Source organism: Trematomus bernacchii, unplaced genomic scaffold (assembly GCF_902827165.1).
Source record: "Trematomus bernacchii unplaced genomic scaffold, fTreBer1.1, whole genome shotgun sequence".
NCBI classification, from domain to species: domain Eukaryota; kingdom Metazoa; phylum Chordata; class Actinopteri; order Perciformes; family Nototheniidae; genus Trematomus; species Trematomus bernacchii.
In genome coordinates this window covers 120603-134028 of record NW_022987517.1, presented here as the reverse complement: position 1 = coordinate 134028, position 13426 = coordinate 120603, and the positions used below count along the sequence as shown (strand labels likewise).

The window sequence follows — 13426 nt, the reverse complement described above, 5'->3', positions numbered from 1 at the left end:
CCGGGATATGGAGGGCTCTCAGAGATAATACCACCTCTGATGCCCATAACCACAGCCTCTCCGCTGTGGCCAACAAGGCGGCAGAGCGGACTCCGCCCTGCCTGTTGATATAAGCCACTGTGGTGCTGTTGTCGCTCCTGACCAATACATGTCTCCCTTGAATTAGGGGCATGAAATGCTGGAGGACTAACACTACCGCCCGTAGCTCTAGGAGGTTGCTGTGTCGTGTTTCCGTTAGGGACCAGCGCCCACCTATAGCCCTCTTCAGCCAGGTCCCTCCCCATCCTGTTCTGGATGCGTCCGTAAACACTGTGATGTAGGAGGTTACCCGCCCCAGTGGAGACCCCCTCCGGAGGCGCCCGGGAGACCCCCAGAACCGGAGGTTGCCCTCCACTGTCGCCGTCTCGTCGCCGTCTGTGATCTGGCCGATGACGGTCGTGTCGTCAGCAAACTTCACGATGGTGTTGGAGCTGTGTGTGGCCATGCAGTCGTGTGTGAACAGGGAGTAGAGGAGAGGGCTGAGCACGCAGCCTTGAGGGGCTCCGGTTTTGAGGATCAGGGTGGAGGATGTGATGTTTCCCACCCGCACTGCCTGGGGTCTGCCAGTTAGGAAGTTCAGGATCCAGTCACAGAGGGCGCTATTGAGCCCGAGGTCTCTGAGCTTGATGACCAGCTTGGAGGGCACAATGGTATTGAAGGCTAAACTGTAGTCAATGAACAGCATTCTCACATAATGTGTTCCTCTGGTCCAGGTGTGAGAGGGCAGTGTGGATGGTGAGGGCTATGGCGTCGTCTGTGGACCTTTTTGCTCTGTAGGCAAACTGCAGGGGGTCCAGAGAATCAGGGAGGGAGGAGGTGATGAAGGTTTTGACTAACCGCTCAAAGCACTTCATTATGATGGAGGTGAGTGCTACTGGGCGGTAGTCGTTGAGTCTGGTGATTTTTGTCTTTTTGGGGACAGGAACGATGGTGGAGTGTTTCAAACATGTGGGGACTACAGACTGCAGCAGGGACCTGTTGAAGATGTCTGTGAACACCTCTGCCAGCTGAACTGCACACACCCTGAGAACACGGCCAGGGATGCCATCAGGTCCAGGTGCCTTGTGTGGGTTAACCCTTTGAAAGGATTTACAAACATCTGCCCTGTTTAAAACAAAAATGCAGGGCTCCTGATCCTTCTCTGCACCCCCAGCCTGGCTGCTCTCGAAGCGAGCAAAAAAACAGTTCAGCTCATCTGGGAGAGATGCACACACAGACACTCCCGCATTACCCCCCGCTGCTCCTTTGTAGTCTGTCATTGTTCTTAGTCCCGCCCACATGTTCCGGGTGTTACAGCCTTTGAAGTCAGATTCCACCTTGTCTTTGTACTGTCTCTTTGCGCTGCTGATAGCTCTCCGGAGTTCATACCTAGAATTCCTGAACTCCTCCAAATCTCCCGCTCTATGCGCGATAGTGCGCGCTTTCAGCTTGGTACGAACCTCGCCGTTTATCCAGGGCTTTTGATTTGGGAATGTTCGTACAGAAACCTTCGGGACCACGTCATATACCCCTTTCACACCAACGCAACTCCGGTTCAAGCTCCGTGCTAGAGCTTTTCAGGTTCGGAACCGGTACTTCGGTTTAGCTCCGGCTCTTTTCACACCGCTCAGAGACCGACTGGTGCTGCCGCTGCTGCGTCATGACGTCACAGTTTACGTCGCTGATTTTCTCCCCAACGGAGCTCACCTCACAACAACAACGGGCCGGGGACTGCGTTGCTTTTAATCATACGAAGCCAGATTAAATTAAATAACGACTTCTCCAACCTTATACTTTTCTCCAGAGTGCCGTGGTTCATTGTTTATTAATGTGTTTCAGCTGCATTTACCGACCGCTGCAGTGCTGGCCGGCTGCTCTTCCACGAGTGTATTCTCCCGTTAGCTCCGGGTTAGCTCACACGGCTCTAAAGTATTCACTGTCTGACTGTCACACAAGCAGCTGATACATATCCCCAGTTCCCCTTAAGTGAATGTGTGTCAGTCTGAATTGACGCTGTTTGGTGTCAGTCTGAATTGACGCTGTTTGGCATCACAACGCTGTTATGAAAGTTTCTCTGGTATAACATGGGTGATGTTAGCATAGCAACCGAAGCTAAACTGACTACTTGCTAAGCCGTTTTCTACAGGCACTTTTTACCGACGTATTTTTCATTATGATTCTACTTGTGATAGTCGGACATGACAACCTGTGCAGCCCATGTATTGATTCCATCCGATAGCTGCTATAATAACAAACAAAACGTCTGCCTGCTCTCCACAATGACCAATAACAGCGAACGGATGGTCAAAGTAAGGTACAAATAAACAGAATCACACGAAGCCTGGTTAGTGTTGCCTGACTTTATAAAGTGTGTTTTTTTTTAACAAGTGTGTGGTTGCGTTCTAGTCACTTTGCTCAGCACTACTGCTTGTTACAACTTTTATTTGCCGTACTCGCCTTAACTCAGCTTAGCTCAGGTTAATCTCGCCCCCCTCCGACGTAAGCGTGACGTATGCGGTTCTTGCTTCTAGACGGACAACTTTTTGGTGCTCGAAACGAACCGGATTCCGGAGCTTAGAGGCTGCTCCGCTGCGGTGTGAACAGGAAAACCCGGTGCTTTTCAAGCACCAGCACCGAACCGGCCCCGAAACACCGTTGGTGTGAATGGGGTAATAGATGCATTTCCCAATGTAGCAGATGACCGTATCCGTGTGTGTGTTAATGTTATTGTCCTCAAACACACTCCAATCCGTAGATGCAAAGCAATCCTGCAGAGCTGAATCTGACTCCACGCTCCATCGCTGTACTGTCCTTGTTACCGGTCTGTCCCGTTTGAGTTTCTGCTTGTAAGCAGGCAGCAGCAGCAGTGAGATGTGGTCTGATTTGCCGAAGGGAAAGAGCCTTATATCCATGTCGAAAAGGGGAATAAACATGGTCCAGTATGTTTCCCCCGCGCGTCGGGCAGCTGATGTGTTGGTAGTACTTCGGCAGGACCTTCTTCATGTTAGCGGTGTTAAAATCCCCGGCCACAACGAACATGTTACCCTTGCATTTATTGTTAGCAGAAGTGGGTTCAGTATGTTTGTTTTGTCCACAGAGGTGTTTAACTTGTTAACAAAGAGCTGTACAAACACAGCTGCTGCTCTGGTAAAGTGTATTACTCATAGGGCATGCTGTAACAGAAATTGGTCCCGTGATCTCAGTCATTTGAGTCTTTATATGGAAACAAACACAAAAACTCCATCTAGATAGATTCAAAACATTGACACTGTACTTCATCAAGTGAACTTATTTTCTAAATTGGAAAAGTTTGAGAAGCATTTATCTTTGAGTTAAAGAGCAACAGTGGTTATGGTTTAATAAGTCATACCTGTGAAGTTGTACTAAGGCTTGATAATGCTTTAAACTAAATGTTAACCTTAACATGCTTGGATTAGTAATGCTTTCATACTGATGTTTCCATGTATGATGTTTACCATGTCTTATTTGAACATGTTAGCATGCCAACATACTGCAGCTGACACGGAGTAGGCTATAGCTGAGGTTAATGTTGCGTTACTTGTCAGCTTTTCTTTTATTTAGTATCAGTCCTGTGTCAAATGTTGTTTTAAATCATACTTGGTCAATCTCATCTGTTTTTTAAATCAGGTCTTGATTGACTACATTTCTGGGCATCAACATTTTAGCAACTGTTTTAGCATAATTGGAGTGATTGGAAAACTATTTTAGTTTTCAGAATACAATACAGTTTACTTTCATTTCAATCTACTCTAGCCAAAATATCACAATTTTCTTTCTCCAAAAATATGTCAGTGTTGTCGCAATGCAAATCCAGCTAGCGCAAACCCCACCGCTGAACGGCAGCAACAGACTTTTTTTTCTTTTTTTGTATCTAGAGTGGAGTCTGGACGGTCCAGAATCAGCTGGTCCTCAGCGAGCTGTGATACCTGGTGCTGGTGTTTAGGCTGACTGAAATGTGAATAGGTTGGAAAAATGATAGAGCTAACGGCATGCAACACAGGATAACGAAAGGAGCATAGAGAGAGATGTGGTAAAGTGTTTAACTACATTTTGTCCTTCATGTCCTTTTTCATCAACAATGTTTAATTTTGATAAAGTCACAGTGAGTGTTGAACTCTGTGCCTTCTTCTCATCGTCTTATCGTAGGACATGGACCAAATATTTAATCATAGAGTAACAAAAACAGCACTAGACTGAAGTAAATTCAGGTCATAAACCAAAACATTGGACACATTGAAACCTGATAATGTAACCAGATAAAAAGTCTCTAAAATGATGAACCCAGAGTGAGGTATGAATGTCTGTCTATCATATAGCTGCTCTATTCATATAGTTGGAGGCAGGTGATTTAGAGCAATGTGTGTGAGTCTGGCTGGTTGCAGGCTACATTACCTGTCTCCTTGGAAGAAATAGGTGTAGCCGGATGGCTCCCACCAGATGGCTGTGTCTATTCGGTCATAGGGAATACCTAGGCCATAATCGACCAGCTCCATTGGATAGCCCTGTTCCAGGTTAGCCTCCCTGAAGAGCCAGAATCTGGTTCCTGAGGAGATGAGAGGAGAGGAGACATCCTCTGAGTGTTTAATGATCCTATATGGCCCATACATCTGCACATTCCCTATCCACCCGCACTCACAACCCTTATGGACTCTGGAAAATGTGAGCACACACACAATCATACTGTATATGTCATGTTCACTCGGTTACACACACATCCAAGAACAGATGTAGCCCTACAAATGCTGCTTATGCACGCACATTTTATCTTCTGGCACGGAATGTGTTAAATAATTGAAAATAAATGAGGAATAAAAAGAGAACAATCAGAGAAACCAAACCAGAGCTTGTAAATTCTATGAATGTTATAATGATTTGCTGGCAAGATATCAGAAAACACGAGTGTATCATTGACTGCTGGTTTAGCTCGTAACGACCCATTAGCAGCGGCGTGTCTCATGTCAGGCTGAAGCAGGTTTCTCGCCTAAGGGAGGGTTTTATTGTTTTTACTGTGTCAGACAGGGGGACTCCGTTCCTCCTGGCACTGTTACATCTCTCCTCTTGGCTTCAATCCACCTTTCCCTCCATCTCCCCTCCTCATACATACCCATCTATCCACCCACCTCCGGCCCCTTGCTCCCTTTTTAAAACGAAAGCCCTACACTCAGCATCTGGAGAGAACGAGAGGTTGACGCAATGCTTCCAGTGTTCCTGCGGTGCACACGACTTAGAGTAAAATCCCATGACTTATTCCAAGACTTTCCAGGGATTCAGTGACCTATAGATTTGACTCCTGCTGTGTAACTGTTCTAAAGGGACTCACTTAAATGGATGGATATTCTCTGTCTGGATTACAACTTTTAGAACATGAGTCCATGAAGTGGTCGTTGTTTAATATATTCCCTGTAGGTCTTCCTAAAGTCCAAAGTCCAAAATTGCTTTCTTGGTATTGAGAAATTGATATCCAATTTCCAAACATTAACAGAAGGATACTTCATTTACAATTAGAACAACAAGTTATTGTTGTATATATCAGTAAGACTATTTGTACACGAACTGTGTTTTTGCAACAAATAACAAATAGGTTGTCATTAATGAACTGCCTTTATTTACAAAGAGTATTCATTTTTAATATGGATTACTGAAGAAACTATTATTATCTACTTAGACCTGCTAGAGCTAGCTTGCCTTGTGAGCTGACACTCAGAATGTTAGAAAAAACAAGTAAGCATTTTTTTAAAGAGGCCATATTATGCTTTTTCGGGTTTTCTCTTTTCTATTCGGTATTATATTGATTGTTGTGCCTGTTAACGGTCTGTAAAAGGCTAAAATCACAACGTTTGCTCAACAGAGGGTGAAAAGAGGCACTGCAGCACAGGCAGTATGAGAAGGTTTTGAGCATAAAAGAATGTAAACATGTCACAGTAGAGGCACAACATATGAATATGAACCTGAAAATGAGCATACTAGGGCCCCTTTAACTATAGACTAAGGAATATCTATGTATGTTTGTTCACATAATGAGAACCATCCATCTGAATGCACTTGGCGAGTGCATTGCTGGGGACTGTAAAGCTCTCCCCTTGTTGTTCTCTCTCTCTCCTCTGCTCAGGTCTTCCTGATCTGCACTCATCACTGATATAAAGGGAATGCTTGAGAGAAGGGTCTCTCTTTGTCTCTCTGCTGTCAGACTCTGCAGCACTCATTCAGCCTTAGTAAAGGATTTTGCTCTTTAATATGTCTTAGTGTATTTTTGTTGTTTCCTTAAGTATGGAGAATCAGGCAGTCCAGTTTTCGCAGCATTGTTTCTTAGATTAGTTTTTGCATTTGCCTTTAAGATAAACCCTTTTTGATCCCGGGAGGGGATGTCAGGTATCTTAGCAGCATCAGCCACAAGGTTTAGTCTTTTTCCACCACTTCCCAAGATTAAGAATAATATATTTAACCATTCTCCAAGATTAAGAGTACTTAGCATTTGGACCACTTTTAGCTAAGCAAAGGTCACAAGTCCAAAAAAAGAACAAGTATTGATAAAGGAGTCTTCAGCCTCTCTTCAGGCTCGATGGTCCTTCTAGTTCTGGACTGCTATGATCCATTGAAAGGTCTTAGCTTCAGCTGTGTTTGCCTCTCCTTCTCCTGTGCTCTCAGTTCTTGCTTCCTTCCTTTTTCTTTCCTTCCTCTGCACTTCTCTTGTTCTTCCTTCGCTAATGGCTCGCAGCCAAGTGTCACACTGAGAGCCTTGCCGATGACATCATCCTCCTCCTCATCCTCAGCAGCTGCCCCAAAGCCAGCAGCTGAGCAGAGTCAAGCTGTATCAAACACTGCTTCTTTTCTTTTTCCTTCAACAAACTTTACCCACCGCTGTAAAACACACGCTACTCAGTGACTCACAGTGCAATAATGATCTGTTCTAAAAGAGATTTATGCTCTGCATGTAGAATGCATTATGTACTTTATTCCAGGAGGTGGGGGCATGTTTATTATTTTCATAATCTGAAGATGATGAAAAAAGTTCTGCGATTTGCTTTATAGTTGAACTATGACAGACCTGATGGTTTAAAATGACTATGGAGGATGAATAATGTTTAGAGTTTGTAAAGAAGAAACCATATGGGCATGATTTCAATGCAGGAGTTAATACTTAAGTCAAAGGAAACACTTATATTTCATATGCTCTTGATACATATTTGACCTTTAGGAGCTGACATGCTGCTGCAAGTCAGACCAACGTATGATAAAAGCTGGAATGTGTGTTTTACCAAAGCTTCCAGTGAATCCAACTATGATTTTGTACACAGTGCTGCTTCATTGGAAACTGAATCCAAACACTGGATTTGTTTGTCATTGTTGCTACTTAAGCATAGCAGACTGAATGTTACTCTCAAGCTTGGAGCCTCATTTCAGAATTGGGTATATTCTCAAAGTCTGTTGTTGCTTCTGGACGTCTTGTCATGCTCCAAAAGTGACGGTTAATAATACCAAAAGAAGATTATTTAGAACTGGCCCAGGCCTGTTTTTACAGCAGCAATAGCCAGAGACATGTATGTTCATTCCCTGAAGGACAGTTAGTAAAGGAGGATAAGAGAAGTATAGTCCAGCTTTCAATTCTGACCACTTTTGTAAAAACGTAAAAGCTTCGATGCAAATCAAAAATGTATTAAAAAAAAACGTTTGTTCTATATTAAACGTGACTAAATATGCTAAAGATCAAAGGGTGTGTACCATGATGTGTCTGCTCTTGGCTCTAGGAAGTCAGAGTTGATTAAATCATATCAATTAGAAACGTACCGGATAAGTTATACAAAATTCTGTATATAGCTACTAAAAATGTTTTATGTCCTTTCTCAAAAATAGTAGGCTACACCTCAGTCACCAGTGCTCTCATTCCCTTTGTCTCACGTCAACTAGATGACAGATATTCCTCATTTTACCTGCAGTCAGAGCATCACTATTTTAAGAATAGAACAGAAAGTCTGAGAAACAAAGTGTTGATGACTCATCGGTATTACTAAAGCTATAGCTGGAGCAGGGTTTCCGCTAGGACTTTTTCTTGCCAGTCAAATGTCCGGACAGAATTTATTTTACCGGACAAATTTGAAACTTACCGGTCATGTTTCAATAATAATAATAAGAATTGTGTAGCAGAGTTTCCGTTAGCAGGTAATTACCGGACTATGACTGGATATGCTGATGTTTAAAACTCAGTTAATGGGGCTCTTTTTTATATTGCTTCAGTTTATAATCGTAACAGATCGAAGAATTCAGATTTATTTTTCAATAAATGATGCGCTTCCACAAACAACAAACAACATAGTTATTACATTCAAACAAACTACTTGTAGTAGATGAAGTACATTATTCAAAAGTTTACATTAACTTTGGATAATAACACGGGAGAAACAGATCCTCTCTTTTCCTCTCTCCCTCCCTCTCTCCTGACAGTCCGTCTGTTTCTCATGCAGCTCGCTAAACAGTGGGCGGGGCTTCAGGTGATTATGCAGAGCTGATCTGATCTCTCTCTCTCGCGTCCGGATACACTTTACCGGTTTTTAATACATTTTACCAGCTAAAAACCGGTAATTACTGGCTAACGGAAACCCTGAGCTGGAGTTACCTTAACTTTGGTTTCATTTAAGTATTTTGGCTAGAATGTAACATCTGTTGCGAGAAGCTACCTTACAACAGCATAAGAAGCCAGGCAAAACTATACAAGACCAGTCATTAAAACACAAAGCGACCATAGCTAAAGGTCAATAGTTATTTGAGAAGAATCCACATCAAATATTTAGTAGAGACTTAAGTACAAAGCACAAAAATCAGCCCATAATTGAAAGTGATTGGATTCTTTTTTTCATATATTATCTTTATTTGACCTCTTTGATTGCATTTTTGGGGTACTTGGGATTTGTCCGGGCGTTGCGAAAATAAATATCTGAAATGGGTATGGTTATGGAGCCTTTAAAATTGCGTAAGCCGGGCCCAAGAAAACAGCCTCTTGGATGTATGTTGAATAACATACTGGGCCAGCTAGCGAGAGATGTTCTTCAGTGAACGACTCCTTCCCCCTAGAAGCACCACAGAGCACCACACAACTTCATTCCTTCCTGTGGGCATCACACTGTTTAACTGAGCGTCAGGCACTCAATATGCTGGCACTTAACTTACCTATGTTTGTATTATATTTTATAATATTTCCCCAGGGGATAATTAAATCCCTGATTCTGAAAATGTGAGTGTGTATTTGTGTTTGCTGCTTACCTTTAAAGAAGACGAACCTGCCGTCGTGTCTCTCGTAGGCAGAGTCTATGTCTCCAGGCAGCCCCCTCCAGAAGTGACCGATGGGCATGGGGTAGTTATCCAGGACCCTGTTCCTGCGCACGCGCCAGAACCACCGACCCTGAGGGGAGACACACGTATGTTTGAGAGTTCATCACTTCTTATTGTATGCTTCAAATACTCTGTTGTTGCTTATTTTCTTTTATTCCTGTTACTCAAAGCGCAAACCAATGCCCAAATAAGTTCAAAACATATGGCTTCATATCTTAAACTAAATATTTCCTTTAGCCTTTTCAAAACATGCATATGCACAGGAATATGAAGTGTTTTGCTGCTGTAAGAAGGGTATTCTCTTTTCACAAGTCATCTGGTTTGAACTGTTTCACCAAGCAGTCTGCAGCAGAACTGAACCAGAGCGTGCACTAAGCTAACAATAGTGGAACCCTGGCAGGCTAATAATAGTCAGTTTCCGCTCCGGTGGCTCTTCAGGTCTTTATGTTGCACTCTCTGTTGATCACAGCCTGATACAGTCACTTTTATAGAGTGATTTCAATATCAAGGCAGCAGCACAAACAAGTAGCACATTTGATCCTAAGGACATTCATATACTCTGTATGCTGTGCACACAGGCCGGCAGGCAGATTTACACCAGCAGCCCTCAGACTCATTCATGAGTGGTGAGTCAGTATCCTTGCTTGTCCTGGATAATGTAACAGCAAAATGCTCAGTGCTGCTTCTTTCTGGCAAGCACACCTAGTTATGTCCTTCACGCAGGACACGCTGGCAGACAAGGCGGCGCGGCACGGCACGGGATGGAACAGAAAGGAGATTGGATGGGGAGAGCGAAGCAAAGGCCGAACACACTGCATGCTTTTTCGATTTGTGTGGTCTGACAGCCGCTTTGTGTTGACCAGATTAAGACGGAGTTGACCATATTAGTCCTCAGCAGAACAGATCTCAGAGTGGGAGTTTGAATATTGAGCTCTGCAGATCCAGCCCTCTGCTGTGAGCAAAGTGAATAAAATAAATGACAGCTCCTTTCTTATTTGAATGAACTGTGGAGAAAGTGGCACTGATGTGCTACAGATTACTCCCACTCACAGTGCATTAAGTAAGTCGTTTTTCCTGTGCATAGTTATATCAGAGAAGAACAATTTCTACTTTGCATAATAACAGTGGAGGCACTACTTCCAAATTCACAGGAGGAGAACCAAATTAAATTAGTCACAACTAAGTGCTCAGTATCAGTCAACAACATTTTGGGAAAATATACATCTGACGTGCATACTTCACTTGTCTGTCTTTGTCTTTTTCACACTTTTGGAATATAGGATCATCTAGACTTCAAAGAAGACAAAAAAGGAGACACAAGGTAGCAGCATTTCCAGTCTTTTCAACGGGGGGATGCAAATTATTTCGCTATGGTATTGGTAATAAGGGATTGCCGCCCACCTAAATTTGCACATTTCGCTTTGCCGCCATAAACCAGAGAATTGGAAGAAAGTTGTTCTAATGCATGTCAGATGAATCCAGTCCAGCCGCTACTTGTTGGGACATTTCCCTGAAAGAAAAAGGAAAGCTGCTGGTGGCACTACAGGAGAAATCAGGGGGTCGCCAACGTCATTAGGATTCTTCTTCTGGGGACCACGAATGTCTGTACAAGAATCTAGATTTTTGGCTGTTGAGATATTTTAGTCTCATAAAAAGGAGGGGGTTCACTATCTATAGAGCCACAATAATAAAAAACGAAATATATCCAATAAAATTACATAACAAAATAATTAGCAATGATGGATTCCCCTATTAAATTTCATTTAATAAAATATAATAGTTTGACCAGGACATGGTAATTATAGTGATTGCATCTTGTCTGCATCTACTCGGATCAAGACAAAGTTTAAGAACCACTGGTGGGCATGGACAAAGTTAATTTGGGACACTGATTAAGGCTATCCAGACTAGCTTCATGAAACCCAAGCACAGAGACATGACTGTCTGAGATGAAACCCAAGAGCACAGACACAACTGTTTGACCGTGTGCAGCACTTGTCCAGGCAGCTGGACGTCCAGACTCACTGGTCAGTGTCAGAAACACTTAAGAGTCAAAGATAGCAGATTCACAGACACGGCTCTGCTATATTATACTTTGCCAAAATAACGTGTGCATTCGTTTATCCAATCAAATGAGAGCATTGTTCAAAGCGAAGCGTTCTGTTCTACATGTATTAGCGAAGAGCTTAGTTAAAATGCATGAAAGAAAAACATTTCTATTGATTTATAATAAAACATATATAGTGCCAGTGAGGATGACAATGTAAGAGATGATTATGATGAGACATGATTCAATTGTGTGTATAATAGGCTAAAGCTGAAGCTAGCAAACTCAAGCTGCATTTACATGATGCGTGGTAAAACAGCTCTGCAGTGACGTTGCCGTTGTGTTTCTATGGAAACAGTGTTGCAGACCGACTAGCCTTAGCCTCGCGCTGCACTCAAAGGTCAAATTATTTCATCTTTGACCTCGTTTTCCCGCTAACCTTTCAAACTGCAACCAATCAGATGACAGCTGTATGAAACAGCGGAAGCTAGCAAGGGAGGTAAGCATAAAGACAAATCTTAGCTGGCTGTTTTCACTGCAAGGCTATGCCAAAATCACATTGAGCAAAGAGCAAATTGCATATCATGTGAATACAGGATGAGAGTAAGTTCTCTGAGTTCATGAACAATCACCTTTGTGCAAATGCGCTCCTACGCTAAGAGTGACTTTTTACGAACGCATGCAATAATGCTCAGAGCTCATCTGCATCTGTTTTTTTCATTTTCAGATCTTAGTAGTTTTATATTTCGCCAATGACATGTCAATCTGTTAACGTGGAACATAATTCAAGATGTGGTTGATAGTTTGATACTGTTGGATATGTTCAGCAATCCCTACTGTGGCCCCAACATTTCAGATATCATGACAACATTTCTGAAAGTAAAGCAGAAGCTCCATTACAGTGGGTGTTCTCCGTCCCGCTCTGTCTAATATCTGCCAACCTCTTCAACGCTGCCAGCACGGGACACCCCCCTCTGACCTCCCCCACTGAAACTCATTATTACTTATCTTTGCAGAGCTGCACTATGTATAAAGCATCACTGAACACATTATGAAGAGGAGAAAACACACACGAGGTTGCTGAAATGTAACTTTGAAAATGACCAAATAAATGTGTTGCATCATCAACTCTGACCAAGAACCACTACCCCCAGGATAAAGGAAAAATGATTTGCAGATGTATAATAACACATTAACCCAGGGCTGAGTTGCATAATATAGAAATATCTTAAATATTTAATAGATCATACAACCCAGCTGACAGCAACAGCAGTGCACTGACCGGTACTTGTAGAACATCTCTTGAAGGTAAAATCCCAGCTAATGGCCAACTGCTGCTTCAGCGTTTATTGAATGTTTAGTGTGGGTCCAGAGGCTCTTTAAGACAAACACCTGACCGCACCCCACCCTTTAACAGTGTTCTGCCTCATAAAAAACACTGGCCTGTTGGTTTACAATCCACAAGGACCTGATTGAAAACAGACGCCTTGTTGGCAGTGCACACGCCATTTGTCTCAAAGTGATTCCACAGAAAAGAATAACTAATTTATTGAGACAGTTAAGTTGTCAGTGCAGCTCCTCTGCTGGAAGCCGATTGAATTTCCAAGCAAGGACATTTCGCATATCTCTCCTTATGTTTTATGCTCAAACTTAGATCAAGTTAGCAGGCTATAGCAGAGCCTGAAGATAACATTCCAATTTACCTTGAAAACAAACATCTCCCCTCGGAGCATGGCCACAGAGTCAAAGTTCCCTTCACAGATATTGGGCCCGTAGTGATCCGGTCTCTCAGTGGTCCTGGGGTGGTCAGGATGACGGGGGGGAGTTTGTGGGGGGCGGGGCTCCGGGCGACGAGGCGTCACGGTGGGCAGGGCCACGGTGGGGCTGCTGTTCTGCTGACCTGCAGGGACAAACAGATGGGGGTAAATATATTGGATCAAATACAACAATTATAAATCAACACTTAAAATTAAATGAGGAAGGGTGTAAACTTAATTTGTTGTTCATTTGTGGTGA

At 43.0% G+C, this 13426-nt stretch overlaps 1 protein-coding gene across 1 annotated transcript in view; it reads right to left on the bottom strand.

Annotated features, from left to right (window-relative positions):
- The window catches only part of mmp15b (matrix metallopeptidase 15b), a 42147-nt gene that overhangs the window by 8890 nt on the left and 19831 nt on the right, over positions 1-13426 (bottom strand). Inside the window, exons 6-8 of the mRNA XM_034116587.1 lie at positions 13114-13310; positions 9295-9433; positions 4432-4582 (exon numbers count right to left, since the gene is read on the bottom strand). Coding sequence (XP_033972478.1) covers positions 4432-4582; positions 9295-9433; positions 13114-13310 — 487 coding nt within the window. The remainder of the gene's footprint in view (positions 1-4431; positions 4583-9294; positions 9434-13113; positions 13311-13426) is intronic.